Source organism: Rhamphochromis longiceps, linkage group LG17 (genome assembly GCF_057381845.1).
Source record: "Rhamphochromis longiceps isolate RC_006_pf linkage group LG17, R_longiceps_female_GT1.1, whole genome shotgun sequence".
Lineage (NCBI taxonomy): Eukaryota > Metazoa > Chordata > Actinopteri > Cichliformes > Cichlidae > Rhamphochromis > Rhamphochromis longiceps.
In genome coordinates, this window is record NC_140573.1 from 32,353,534 (window position 1) to 32,369,142 (window position 15,609).

Consider the following 15,609-nt stretch of genomic DNA (forward strand, 5'->3'; position numbering starts at 1 on the left):
GGCTGCCGCCCGGCACACATTGCACCCGACTGCTATGGCGCCTCCTGTGGGTGGTGGGCCTGCGGGAGGATGGGCCAATATCCCCTTTTTCGGGCTGTGCCCGGCCGGGCCCCATGGACTAAGGCCCAGCCACCAGACGCTCACCCTCGGCCACTGTCCCCGGGCCTGGATCTAGGGCGGGGCCCCGGTAACCCTATCCCGGGCAGGGTAAACTGTTCCCTCAATGTTTTCCACATAACGGTCTTCTGAATCGCTCTTTTTGTGGTCCCTCACCCAGGACCAATTTGCCATGGGAGACCCTACCAGGGGGCAAAAGCCCCCGGACAACATAGCCCCTGGGATCCCTGGGACACACAAACCCCTCCACCACGATAAGGTAGCGATTTACGGAGAGGGAACTGTATACAGATGTTCTATATTGCTATACAGAGGGGCAGATATACAGATGTACTATGAACAAATATACAGAGGTACCGATGTGTGGTAATCTACAGAGTGCTATGAATATAGCTACAGTAGTGGAAGAGTAGCACTCTTGAACAGTGAACAGTGAACAGTGTAAGTACGTACTGTAATGTGAGCATACAGTGAATGTTCATGGTCATTGGGAGGGATGAGGGGGAGTGTAGATGGTTAAGTGACTGTGAATGGAAAGGTTCAGCAGGGGACTGAGTTTAGTAGGGTGACAGCTGTGGGGAAGAAGCTGGTATTAAACCTGCTTATTATAGAGCCTTCTGGAGGGGAGGAACTAGAAGAGTTTATTGGGAAGATATAGTCCCTGGGAATGATGCATGCCCAGCATAGACACCTCTGCTTGTGGACATCCTCAATGGCAGGACGTGGAGTCCCTGTGATGCGTTGGGTGGTTTTCACCACCTGCTGCAGTGCCTTGTGGTCAGCAACAGAGCAATTCCCATACCAGACTGTGACGCAGTTGGTCAGGATGCTATCTATTGCACAGCAGTAGAAGTTACCCAGTAAGTCAGCAGACAGGTGATTCTTCTTCAGTGTCCTCACGAAAAAGAGGCGCTGATGGGCCTTCTTGACCAGGCTGGAGATGGAGATGTCCCCAGGAACTTGAAGCTGAAAACCCATTCAACAGCTGTGCCATTTATGTAGATGAGGACATGGGTGTCTCTCTTCTCCTTCCTGAAGTTCACAATGAGCTCCTTGGTTTTTCTGGTATTCAGGAGCAGGTTATTGTCAGCACACCATACAGCTAGGTCCTTTACCTCTTCCCTGTAGTTAAAGTCATCGTTGTCACTGATGAGACCAATCACTGTCGTGTCATCCACAATCTTGATGATGGAGTTGGATCCATACCTAGGTCTGCAGTCATGGGTGAAAAGGCAGTAGAGGAACAGGCTCAGCACACAGCGCTGTGGAGTGCCAGTGTTGAGTGTGATGTTGGTAGAGCAGTCATGGCATGACCTAACATGCTGGGTTCTGTTGGTCAGAAAGTCCATGATCCAATTATACATAGAGTTGCTGATTCCAATTTCCACAAGTTTAGTGATCAGCTTGGAGGGAATAACTGTACTGAATGCTGAGCTGAAGTCAACAAACAGGATTCTTGCACAAGTATTCTTGTTGTCCAGGTGTGAGAGTGCACAGTGTAGTGCTGTGGATACAGCATCCTCTGTACTCCTATTGCTTCGATAGGCAAATTGGTGAGGATCCAGTGTATGGGGAAAGCATGTCTTGAGGTGTGCCAGGACCAGTCGCTCAAGGGACTTCATAACTATGGGTGTGAGTGCTACAGGGCAATAGTCGTTCAGGCACGTTGATTGTTTCGGCACTGGCACAGTGGAGGTGTTCTTGAAGCACGCTGGTACTACTGACTGGGCAAGCGACAGGTTAAAGACCCCTGCAAGCTGAAACATATATATCTTATATATATATATATATATATATATATATATATATATATATATATATATATATATATATATATATATATGAAGGTATAGGCTAATTAATGTGTTTTTGACATTGTATACTTATTCCACCTATATCTGCTGATGTGCTCTTTAATCCAAATTATATTTATTAAATAAATAGTCCTTATATTCTTTTAAACCTTATATTTAGTCTGAATGCAAATATGACATAGGTGTGATATGTTTTTATTTAAAACAATGCATATTAACTAGGAAATGCTTCATCACCATCTTCATAGCATCGTTGTCATAATCACAATCATCATAACAACACAACACATGTAGATTTCTGAGCAGTGTAGTCTCAGAGGCCCTTGGTCATCATGGCTGCTGCAGTTTTTACGTAACAAACTAGAATTTATTGTTCTTTATGCACACAGACTATAGGAACAGGATCAAGCTAGCTAAGATACTTAGCTACAAACAACACAAGACCTGCAGACCAGGGGGTGAGAGGACAGTGTTTCTGGATTCAAAGACAGAGTTTAGCTTTTGCTTTCGTTACGGCGCTACCTCAGAGTCTCTAAAATTCAAGGTTATATCACACAGTATTTAATGTCAGCATGTGCATCCATGAAGACGTCCAATGTGAAGCTAATTTGGAAATTGCTTTTGCTTGAGCGCTTTCTGCATCTTTTCAGGTTAGTGAAGCAGCCATTGTTATTAAATTTTGACAAATTTTAAGTTATAATGTACACCCAAGGTGTTTTGAACTCTATGATGAGATGCTCTTTCTGGTCATCAGTCAGCTCTCTTGCATCCAGAAGAGCTAGACTTACTTTTTCTGACCTTTTCCAAATTGTTCTCATTGTAACTTAAATACACATTGAACATAGTTATTATATTGTAAAAACAATCCATTAAAAATAAGCTTGTAGATACAGATTTTGACATCTTTGTAATTGCAATATAGACAGAAAGTATCTTCATAAATGCAAATACTGTTTCTTATTTTAAAATAACTCTGTTTGCACATGATTGAAATATTACCCAAGGGCTTCCAGTCGTTCATCATAACAACAACTCTGCCATACTTTGTGAAGTAAAAAGTCCAATCCTCGATGCCTACTTTACCTACCTACAGAATTCCTGTGATAATATTAGCCTCATCATGGAAATCACTTAATTAGGAAAATTAAACACCTTTTTTGCCTCATTCCAGTTTAAGATTACAGAAGATGCATTGGCAATTCTAAATGAAAATTTTGGAGCATTTAAGGAACATGTAGATACCTGTCAAAAGGTAGGTGTTATTATTTATAGTACAAGTACTTTCCAATCAACATTTGCCATCATATCCAGAGTTTATGTCAGTATATTTAAATGAAACACAGACATTACCTGTGTGCATGAAATACACACGCAGGGATATAATTTGGTCCTCCTGGAAATACTAATCCTGTACAAACAGGGATTAAGTCGCATTATGAAAAAATATTTGTAGGAGATAAAGCCACTGCTATTAAATTTAAAAAAAAAAAATACATGTTAGAGCTCTATGCCAAATGATCCCAACCAGATTAACATTAGGCATAAACTGGTAAACTCTTTCTATGCTTCTTTCAGAAACCTTACCAGCTAGTCAACACAAATAAATGGAAACAACAAAGAAATGTTACACAGATATTTAAATCTAAAACAGAACATAGAAGCCATTAACACAATAAAACACATACATCATGAATTGATACAGAAAAACCGTAAACGGCTACTTTAAACGATTCTGGATTGTTGGGCCAACACACCATAGAAGACTAGTATAATAATATGTATCTGCATCATACCCAGATATAAGATAACACACTATTAATATAAGTTTATTCGCAGCCAATCACAAATTGAGAGGGAACGATAGTTTTAGTATGGGGGGAACTTAAGTTAGTTATTGTACTCTGCTAACTGTAAAATAATAACGTTTACCAGGCCATAGATAGGGATACTCATGAAAACACTACGTAAAGAGCAAACAATCAAACCGTTTATGTGACTGCACTGAGAAACGAGTGTTAATCAAGTGATTCCTCTCAAATTAATGATAATTACGTTTTCTTTTTAAACACAAGGACTCTTTGGCAGTGACATTTTCATGCAACTTCCATTGCATATTGCAGACTGTTCAAGAAAAACAAACAGACAAGACTATGGGAGAAGGGATGCACAAAAGGATGGAGTCTTTAAGGAGTGTGAAAAAAACCTCCTCAAATAGCACTGGATAGAGAAAAAAAAGATAGCGAGATAAAGGGATGAGAAGGAGGAGGGGTAAAAATAGCAGCTTTTTTAGTTTAATCCCTCTTTTTTAATAATCCCTCCAGGCAATTCATCCATCTTAGAAAGAAAGAAGGAGGACAGGACGGAAAGAGAGAGGCCAGAGGGAATCTGTTTAGGGAAATAAAGTGCACAAGCCTGAAGTTTGTAGTTTATAGATGAATTTTTGTAGTCCTTGCCAGAAAACCAGGATTCTCAGAGAGTTTTTTTATGCCATAGTAGCAAACTTTCACCTCTGATAGGTGAAAGGAGTTTCAAAATGAGTTCAGAACAAAGAGCATGTGCTTTAAAGCAAAGTCTGTGGTCCTTTGGATCTCAGTAACTGTGGTGTAATCTTCCTTGATCCAGAAGCATAGTCCAAGTAACACCAGAACATGGATTTGATCTGATTCTTTTGATCTGTCCGGACATTTATCATAACCATCTTAAGCATCAAACAAGTAGGAGCTTTTTCTGAAGCAGGTGAATACAGCAAATTCAACATTCCAGTCATATGGTTTAATCCTCCTTGAGCTGATTGATAAGATCCAAGTCAGAATCTCATGGACAGCTTCACTTTTGAATACCTCCAGGCTCGAATTAGTCCACAGAAGATCCAGAGCAAAAGTGAAGTCTGATCCGAACAGGCCAGAGTCCCACTAATGTGATAAATGAATGCTCATCTGTAAATCCAAATGGTTTTCTGTTACATATATCAGATCTAGCCTCAGTATCTTTCCTTTGATAAAGTAGTAGATCGGATTTCCATCTACAAATCGTCTTAATTTTCTATCAGCTCTCCTCATTAATGTCAGTTTCTTTCTTGAGGTCTTGGAGGTTGAGGAGAAATCAGAGGAGGATCAGTCCAGAAGAGAGTGAACGGGTCTGTGCTCAGGTCTTGGTTTCTTGAGGGGTTTACTGGCTTTGGAGAGGCTGAGAAGGAGAAGGTTACAGATAAACTGAGAACTGCAGGATACTTCCTGATACAAGAAATTCTTCTCATATTGGTCCAGTCAATACCGTACAAATTATGAATCCCTGATATCTCAGCCCAGGTTTACAAAAACTGGCTCACCGTGCACCATGAGTGTTCTGTAACTACTTAAATGATATGTTTCATACTGAGAGAGAGGAACCAATTTTTTTTCTCCTAGCCAATATACTGGTAAATTCAACAGCAGTAGGTGGCTGGTAGGCGAGTTGGAGGGATGTTTGGGAATGAATACTGCAGTGAGAACGGGTCCAAATGGAAGAGAGAATCTGGGAGCAGATAAGGTATGTGTGTGAGGGAGTATGTTAGAGAAAACGACAGAGTGGAGGAGGTTAAAAATAGAAAAAGAAAGGAAGACAAAAAGTGGGAGAGGTGTCAGTTTGAGAGTCCCAGGGAGAGATACTATAACCGTCTGTGTGTTTAAAACAAGCTCTTCCATCTCTCATCTCTTTGAGCCCTTTTAATTTTCACCCTTTTCATCCCTAAGCCTTTGACGTGCCAAACCCCCATGCCATCACTCCTTTAGGCAACAGAGGAGATCTGTTTCTCATCCCTGTCCTCTCCATCAGCCTCTCCATCCCCCATTAGCGGTTGCCTCTTCTTTAGCTCTCTCTGGTATTTGGCCATCAGGGAGGCGTAGATACAGCCGTAAGCCGCGGCAGCCACCATCATTATGCAAACAATGCCACACACCACGCCGGCAATTACAACCGTACCAATGGCGCGCCGCACGCTTACAGGTCGGTAGCGAGAGCGGGTGCAGTCCTGTGGAGCCTCTCCACCTGTTCCCCCACTTCCAGTGTTTGAAGAGGAATCATCAGCAGTGCTGCCGCTGCTGTCAGAAACTGGCGTCGACCCGCTGGGATTGAGAGCGTTCCTGCTGCAGGGAGGACCGCCTCCTTGTCCCGAACGAGAACCCTCACCCCCTCCGTTCTCATCTTCGAGTTGGAGACAGTAGTTGAACATTTCCACCGGAACGCCACGGATGTCTCGCCCACGCAGATCTTTCGGTAGTGTGCACTCCACCGCATCCACCTTCCCCCCTAAATGGAGAGAGACAGAGGTGTAGAGACAAGAGGACAGTGAGAGGTAATTTATAAAGCGCCTTATGTCGGTAAAGCACTACCAATTAACGGAAAACGTAGGAAAGACTTGGTCGGGGGTGGCTGTGCCAACACTGGGATGAGTCATACATCACTTCACAGACACCAAGTTTACTGTGCCCGCAACGCTAGGTTGGAGATAGCCTCAACTAAACCCTTGTATAATTCATGAGATGACATGCCTGGCTTCAGCAAAAAGCGGTAGCATGTGTAGACAGGAGAAATATCTGAGTCACTAATTCCCACTGGTGGCACGAGGGTACAGCCCTGCAAACACAGTATTCGTAACAAGGTCACATGCTAGAAAGCCATTGATCTGCATTTTCAGATAGGGCAGGTTAAGTGACAGAAACAATAAGATAAAAGCAATGCAAAACAGAAAGACAGAATGAGTATTTAGCCCCCAGATTTTTATCTCAGCCTGTGACAGAAGACTCTTTTACAAACACATCTTTCTCTACAAATATCTCCAGATATTACAGCTGTGCATATATAGTAGTCAACACAGGCTGCTCTCAAGCTTTGTCTTACTTTCTGCAAGACTGCTACTGCCATGATTACATGTTGAGCTATGAAATGTCTTCATGCAATTTGTCTGCTCATCTTATGATGTCCAGTGTCCTATGAGGTGTACTGAACTTAGCAGGAGTTAAGCCCAGCAAAGCAGAAGAGAGCAGAATGAAGCAGAGAGGAGAATAGAGCATAAAAGAGAAGAGATGCTTCATTAGCGGGGCAGCTGGGGCCCAAGGCACTGAGGTGAATGTAGATTTTTACACATGAGGAGAAAGAGCGGAGAGCAGCTGCGGTTATCTGATGTACTAACAGCCCACAGAGACACGTGGATACAGTACAAGGAAGCGCACAATGAGCGCGTTAATGCGCATTATCACACTGATGCGCTTATATTATACAGCCAGAAGCACGGTGTTGCAGAAATGGAAACAAATACCCAGCCACATAACCTCTCGTTTCTGCCCACTCCTTCGTGACCCCATTCGGCCTGTTGTCCTTTTCCCTCAGTTCAAATCAAGCGTAGCCTTTAAAAGTTCTTGTAACATAAATCAAACAGCCACCTCTGTACAGCAGCCACTCCATCCAGTGTTTGAAATCGCGGAGGTTGCAGTCACATTCCCAGGGGTTATGGCCCAGTTCCAGGTGTTGCAGATTGGCCAGCGGCTCAAATGCTGCCCTTTCCAAACCATGAAGCCTGTTACCCGCTAGGGACAGCCACCTTGGAGTAAAAGTAATAATAATAATAATAGTTTAGTAGAATTATATCAGAATAATCAGTGTTGTATGGGTATGTAACGCTTAAAATTGAGGGGAAAAAAAACAAAACAGAATTATTTACTGAAAATGTTTGGTACTACTACTATCAGTCTTACTGGTTATGTCAACATTGTTGCCTTGGCCTGACTAACACGAGTAGTGCTGCTTAGTTTCTGTGCCAGCTGGTCAGCATAGACACAGTGTCTTCAGAAAGGTTTCCAACATTTTCACCTTCTTCTATGAAATTACAATAATCTTATAATCTTCTGATTATGTTAACTAAGATCTCTGCGCTCTCCTTCTGGAACATTATCCACGACTCTGACCTTGTAACTCATGAGAGAATATTACATTGTTCATAATTCTGGATCGTGATCTTACTCTAGTGTTTGGTCCTGTAAGTGAGCACCCGATTAAAATCAGTGTAAATGAATGTATTCTGGTGTGTACCTACCTTAGGCTCTGCAACTCATCCAGTAGGCCGAGAGGAATTGTGGACAGACCATTCAATGACAGGTCTAGACTCTGAAGACCGCTCAGACCCTGTAGAAACATCAAAAGCAGGCCTTTGTTTGATGGTTGGGCACTTTTTTTCATAAAACCCACTGGCTTTACACATCTTTCCCATGTAGCTACTGGCAGCTACTGATTTTAATTTACATTTCCAAGTGAAGTGATGACACAGACTTATCCTACTGACTGTTCTGATTTAGTGGATGAAAGTGCTGGGAAAATGGTTTGTTACTAATTTAACACCTGGACAGGGGCCCAATCTTTTAAGTATAACTGCTCAGGTTGGCTCGATTAAGCACAGCCCGTGAAGTTCAAATCCAGACGCTTAAGCTTTAGCTTTGTGGTATCAGCTTTGTTTTCTTTTTCAGTCACATTCAGTACACTGTAATGATAATACATATCACCCAGTACACGGAAGACAAAGACAGGTTTTCCATGCATTTTAGCAGGGAATATTTGAGTGTCCTATGTGATTTGTAGTTGGAATAATGCCATTTATTCTGTATTTAGTGAGCAGTGTTGAAGGCTTTACGAAGTATGGTGCTGTGTAATTTAGAGTGCCTACCTGGAAGAGGTCTCTGTCCATTACTGTTAAGGAGTTGTTGCGCAGAGTCAATCTTGTCAGGTTGGACATGTCTCTGAATAATCCGGCTGGTAAATTATCCAAGTAATTATTAGAGAGGTCCAGTTCCTAAAAAACACATGCAAATTATGCACAATTTAGACACTGGTGGTAGCTGATGATGTTTTTGAGTATTACAAATAACTTTAACTTAATCTGGCACTTATGTTTAAAATAACTAGTGGTGTTTTGGTGGGTATGAAAATCTGAATTAATCAAAAACTGCAAACGTTTCATTGTACATTAAGCCTTGACAGGAAACAGAAGCAATTACTTCTATCTGATATGGTAAATAAGAGACATTCATAAATAAAGAGCAGCCAAGTGTTGTAACTAATGAGGTTGTATTCATTGCACAGAAACTATCAATTGTTTTGTTGCTGCCAGCCACAGTAAATGCAAATTTTTCCTGCAAAACCTTGAAAATGTCAACTTTTTCTTAACTTTTCAGACTGAGATCAGAGGTTTTCTGCAGTTTGCTCAATATAAGATCCGCCAGACAATATCACTTATTGTGCTGCCCACACAGTGATGAACAACAATGTAACAACAACCCACAACATGTTCAGCTTTGAGGCAAAGAAAAATTTCACAACCTCCAGAGAAGTGAGGTTAGCAAAGGCAGCTGCTCCCAGCGAGGCGAGTTTATTGTTGGTTAGCAGGAGTGAGCGGCTCCTTGGAGGCAGGAGGTGCAAGGGAGGCAGAGAGGAGAGACCCCGGCCTCTGCAGTCCACCACCAGGCTGTCCGAGGAGCAGAGACAGGGAGGAGGGCAGGAGCAGGTTGGCGGCAGCAATGCAGCTAGGAGGCAGAGGACACAGAGGAAGACTGGGGGAAGAGAGAAGGAGGGAGGAAGCAAAGGAAGGAGAAAACACACTTGTGAATTATTATTTCAATTATGTGTACAACCGGAAGGGACTGGAGGGAAAGTGTAAATTATGATTATGACTTTAATTAAAAAGTAAGTGCAAGAATCATTATCCAGCCCATGATAAGTGTCTGTGAAATAGCCTCTCAATCTACGACGTTAATAGGAAGCAGAAACAATGATTATCTTTGATGCCAGTGAGGATGTTAAAGTTGTGTCAAATACACAGAACTGTACAGTTTTATGTAGAGAAAGATGTAAACGAGAATTAAAGAGGAAAGGGAAACAGACTCGGAGAAGTGGTTTTTGATTTGATTTTTCATTTCCATGATTTAGAAAGCGTTTTATAAACTGCACAGAGAATCTGATTCATCGCTGTCTGATTGAAAGTTGCAGAAGAGATTTCCGCTACAAATCTGAGAAATCATGCAAACTTGAAACATGTTCCGCCTGAACTATCACAGCTGAACCAAAACAAGACTCAGACTAGTTACCGTGTCTCTCTTTCCCTTCTCTCTGTGTGTGTTTGTGTGCATCTCATGAGGGAAATCCCCTTTGTTTTATTTCATTTTCAGATCCTTGTTTTCCTGCAGACTACCGTCATTTCGTCATTTCTGCTCATTATCTCTGTTTATTTCTCCTGTTACATCCTTCCTCTTTGTTTCAAGTTTTCCTCACTGTTCTTTCTTTTTTTATTACTTCAAACTTTTTTTTTACTCATTCTTCTTCTCGTTGTTTCTCTGTGTGACCTAACATCTGTCTGTCTCTCTCTCCCTTCAATAATTTTCCCTCTCCCACTCGAGTCTCTTTATCTTTCTCATTCCCTTTTACTCCAAGTCTCTCGGCACTGCTCTGTATTCCCTCAGTGTCTCGTTACAGTGGCTGACTTTCTTTCCATCCAATTGCTTATCGGCACAACTTAGGCTTTATCTCTCTCTGTGCATGAGTGTGTGTGAGTGTATGTGTGTGTGGGCATGTGTTTGTGTGTTAAGCAGCAACAAAGCGTAATATTAAGAAAACCACTTTGTCTATACTCCAGACACAGACACAGCACTTTCTACATCCTGACAGGACTCTTTGTTTTGCCACCAGATTTCATCTCTTACATCATCTGCATATTATTAGCATTTAATTTTTAGCGCACAACTCCCTTTTGCCACACTAAATCTCGCTCACTCCCTTGTTGTTATATTATTTTTTATCTGCATTCAGGTTCATTCCCCCCCTCACCACACACAGTGGTTCAGATGGCATTTAACGCTCTGAATATGACAAATCTCAGTGAAATAGATCTTTGGTTGCCAGACCACATAGCTGAAAAAAGAGAAAACAACATGATGAAGGTCAGAAGGTATGAGTGATATGAAAGTCATATCATTCTTCTAAAGCCGCTTTTCTTTCCTCAGGGCTTCTGTATCTCATTACTGATAAAATATGAAGTTTGTTATGGCGCAGTGAGAAAGAGCATTAATAATATAAAGTTTTATTCCTTTTGAACTGGTTCTAAATTGACTTTCAGTGAGGAAGAAAACCAGGAAATTCACTACCAGAAAGTGAACTTTAGCCTAATTAATCATAAATGAGAAGTCCTTCAGAATGGAATGAAGGGCTGACTGATGCTGAGATAAATGTATTAATGGACGTATTTGTAGTCTCATGTCGAATTGTTATATAGTCTACTGTATAGTTTATTGAGCACATACACTAAACGAGCTTTATTCTATAGGATAAAATGCTATAGCCAAAATCATAATCAGTGTATATTCATTCAAAATTTATTTTATTGTCTTTTCTAAAACTTTAAACTCTTTAAGCTAAAACTGTAAAGAAAAAAAATTTGCTTGATTTATAACAAAAGCCTAAAACAAAAGCATCATTGTGAAACAGAATTGGCTTTTTATTTCAGTTATGTTTTTACTGATAAACTTTAATAGCCTTAAAATGTTACTGATAAAAGCCAAAAACAGATTTGAAATTAAAATGAGATTATTCACTCGGAGTTTGCAATATAATTAAAACTACAGCAGTTAAATAGAAGTCAGCACTCAGTAATTTAGAACTATAATTTTCCTGTTCTAACAATTATCATCCAACAAATATCTTAAAAGGTCTTTTTTTAAGTTATTGCTTCTTGTTTGCCCCTCTTTTCTTTTCAAATCCAAGAAAAATACCAATTTTTTCGAGAGCATGATTTTTTTCTAAGCTAGTTGTTTTCCTCCCCTGCCTGGCTATTCATGAGTTTGCAACCACTTGGAAAATCTTGTCACCAAGGAAAAATGTACTGTGTGCCACAACCGGTTGCTTAAAGTTGCTGGCTATCACCAGGTGAAACTGCACCAGATCCACTTTGCAGTTTCTTTTGTCACTATCAGATTGCCTTGGCAACTCATATTTTGCATTTTACTCATCAACTTGTCTGAAAACAAACCCTAACTAAGTAACTGCTAACCATTAGTAAAACACAAACCAGAAACTGAGAACGCTGTGACTTACTGCTACTACCAGCACAGGACCACATACCTCTGTGCAACCAATTTCATGCTAGTGATTGCCGGCAGCCTTTAGAAACCAGTCTCCAACCAGTTGCGGAATACACTCTAGTGATTTCCAGAGGGTCACTAACCTGTCTCCAGATATGGTGAATGGGACTTTAGCGGTTGATTTCACAGCGACTTTCACCAGCCTCCATCAAACAACTCAGGTAATAGTGGAATACACATTTTTCTCTCATTGCCAGATGGTTTGCTAACTGTTCTTTAGGCCTGTGTGACTGGGGAGTGATCTTACCAACTTCTGATCATGTGAAAGTGGTATAGAGTTTCTCATCTAAAAACTTTGCAAGACAAAATAAAGCTCATTCCCCCATTTTTTTTTAAATCTTGAATTTCTTAGATGATGGTAGCAATTAAAGTTGTTTCCAAGCAAGAATTGCTATTTTGGTTTCTTAGCTTATTTGTGAGCTACTTTCCCTCATTCTTGATAAATTTAACTAAGCACTTCATTTGTTCCTTTTACATAATTCTTTTAATCATAATATTACATGATTAAGAGAATTTAGACTTGCACTGGTGCAGAAATAGTCCCTTTTTTCTCACAGTTTCCTTTCCAGACAGAACATGACCTCCCTCACTCAGGACATTGCCCTATTTTACATTCTGATCCAAAGAGCTTCAGCAAGTGAAGGCTGTGCCCTCATAAAAAAGTACTAGTGCTCTAGAACTCTCTCTATCCTACAGTATAATCTTAATCTCTGGGAAAAATTAACTCCACTTCACAAATGGATAAAAGGAGAGATTTTTATAGTATCCCGAAGCTTCCTGTGCCGTCTGACTTTGTAGTGGAAACGCTTTAGAGTGCCAGGCTTTCACTCCAGCAGCTCAGTAGGAATCTAGAAGGCTTTTGCTATACAGTGGCTTTGAATTTCCCAAAACAGGTTGGAGCTATTTGTAAAGGTACAGTAGTGCAGGAGATTTGCGAGGATAATGTAGCTCCGAGGTAGAAGCACTGTTATACAACTGAGAGAGCAGAACGGAGCTGGAGAGAGAGAAATTGTGTTTATTTTTCTCCTCTCATATAATGTCACATTTTCAAAATGCGGTCGTCTTTGTGCACCAAAGAATACGTTTGCTTTATTTTGCAAAGGTATTCCTCCTCTCTCTCCACTCTCTCATATCTGTTGCCTAACACCGCCCCTCTCTTCTCCCATCCCTTTGCTACTGTACATTATAACTCATCCTCATCATTTGCTATTTTATCTAGGGATTGAGAGTAACGTAGTTTCTATTCTCTGTATGTCCTGTACATGTGGCAGAATTGACAATAAAGTTGACTTTGACTTTGACTTTGATCCGCTGCAACCCTCCCCTCAGTGCTGAAGCAGATCTTCCAACATTTATGAGTGGTTTTAGCTGCTCTCGTGGAGGTGGTGGTTGTTGTTTTTTTTGGCTTATTTTAGCTTCTCCAAATCCTCTCTGATGCAGCGCTCCACACAGCCAAACCAGAAGGAGGGAAATATTCTGCCACATTTAGAGGAAGACAGGGAGAATTCTTTCCAAATAAGTTAAGTGGTTCTGTGCAGTTTAGCTCAGTCCAAACAGACTTCAGACTGAATCTTTTATAAGAATTCCCTAACACAATCCGTAAAAGCGCTGACATTCTTGGGAAGTGTGGGCTGGCGATGCTCTCAGCGATGGGAAACAAACTAAGACGCAGCATTAAAATGCAGAAGTGTGTTTGTGTTCGATCAAGGCAACTCTAAGGGCAGTATCGCTCGTCAGATTCTAAACAGCCTCATCTTGTTGTCAGAAGTGACAGTCATGAAACTTTTAGACACCAAGCAGCTCAAACCTGAGGAGTATTAATAATCAATGGTTGCTGCCTTGGATTCCAAATCCATGCATATTTCTTACCATATTAGAATGAAAATATAGTGTGTTTGTGCAATAATAGGCACATTCTTAATTGTTAATGAAGGCTGAAGAGTTTCTCTTGATGAAGAAAATGCATATTTCTTAACCTCTTTTCCGACTTTCCAATTATATTTTAATAAAACGACTGATCATTAGAGCTGTTTGTTTTTAATTAACATGATAGCTTGCCCACCCATTTACAATGTATGTGTGCTGGTTTTTGTGTTTGAAGTTGTGCGAGAGTTCAAATGGCATATCTATCGTAAGTAATCTCTGAAAGAGGATTATCCCTGCCAGTGTATGTTTGCATATTCATGTGTGTCCTTGTGTTTCTGTGCGCAGTCAGTTGTTTCCCTGGCAGCGATTTCTGTCTATATAGTTTCTCTGTATATGGAAAGGATTGCAGGGTCATGGCTGGTGCTGACATACGCATGGAAATACATGCACGTTTTAATTAAACGGACAAAAGTTCTGCACTGTACATACTTTGAAACTACAGTTTAATGTAAGACAGTAACTTCTTGATATAAACTAAAAAGGGACTTTTTTGGTTACTATTGTTTTGTTTCTTTAATGTTGTTACACTACTATATTTAAATACCTTATTGCTGTAAGTTTAATGCTTTTTTAAATTAAGTTTCTCTGGTTCAAAATCGAGCTTTTGGGCATTTAAGCAAAGAGCCTGTACTATCTCACTGAACGGTATAAATGCATTTTCCTGTTATAACAGGCCATGTGATAGGATGACATATATTTATGTTTGAGTAAATTAAATGCCACTTAAAACCACTTAAAACTGTTTTTTTTATTTTATTACAATGCTAGTGATTTTCTTTCTTTTATATGCAGGAAAAGCCCTGATGTGCTGACCAGGCTCTCAGACTCACCTTATGTTTATTTTATTTCTTTTCTTGAATTAAGAGGTGAAACTAATAGCATTACTGTATGTTGTGATGAATATGTTACTTTACAGTATCTTCTGAATTTTTGTAGCAGTACAGTATCGTTGTTACATGTTACAGTATGGGATGACCTTTGCAGTCCTGTGTACCTGGCAATGTTTGACAATGTCTCCAAGGTAACGGCTTTTGACACCTCAGGGGCCTCTTGTGCCTGTAAGTTTATATTCAAGGGCCCTTGGGTGACACTGAACCCAGGAATGATGTCATCAGCTCCGGCACTACTGTTACTGAGCCCAGTTGTATGTTACCAAGGGCCAAGCTGTTTTCCATGCAAGCGACAGACTTGCTGCTATCTTGTTACGAGGAGGACCAGCTGTCCTCCGCGCAGCAGACTCACAGGCCCGTGTTTCTTCACTCTTTTTTTCATTATGCTCGGAGTTTAAAACAAATCCATTGCTGCTATTAGAGTTTAATTTTTGGCACAATTGCCAATACCACATAACGCCCTTGATATAACGTTAAAGCACACCTTTATGCGAATAAGATAATAACCCCAAAAGTCCTCATCCAGGCATCCATCCAGCTAATTTTGTGATCAGGTGATAAATCAGATAAACTGTTACTGGTTACAGCTTTTTGAATGTACACATTAATTTTTTTCCGTGACTGTTTTGTTTGTTTAAACGCTTGGGTAAGGGCACTGGTTTGTGTGAAGCAGGTGATTAATGTGCCCTTAAGGCTAATGCAGAG

At 40.6% G+C, this 15,609-nt stretch overlaps 2 protein-coding genes across 3 annotated transcripts in view; one reads left to right on the top strand and one right to left on the bottom strand.

Moving 5' to 3' along the window:
* The window catches only part of cacna2d4a (calcium channel, voltage-dependent, alpha 2/delta subunit 4a), a 98,650-nt gene that overhangs the window by 28,695 nt on the left and 54,346 nt on the right, over positions 1-15,609 (top strand). The gene's annotated exons all lie outside the window — the stretch shown is intronic.
* Positions 3,370-15,609, bottom strand: part of lrtm2a (leucine rich repeat transmembrane protein 2a) — a 28,158-nt gene continuing 15,918 nt past the window's right edge. Inside the window, exons 3-7 of the mRNA XM_085386371.1 lie at positions 9,279-9,508; positions 8,626-8,751; positions 8,002-8,090; positions 7,352-7,509; positions 3,370-6,218 (exon numbers count right to left, since the gene is read on the bottom strand). Coding sequence (XP_085242497.1) covers positions 5,698-6,218; positions 7,352-7,509; positions 8,002-8,090; positions 8,626-8,751; positions 9,279-9,508 — 1,124 coding nt within the window. The 3' untranslated portion in view covers positions 3,370-5,697. The remainder of the gene's footprint in view (positions 6,219-7,351; positions 7,510-8,001; positions 8,091-8,625; positions 8,752-9,278; positions 9,509-15,609) is intronic.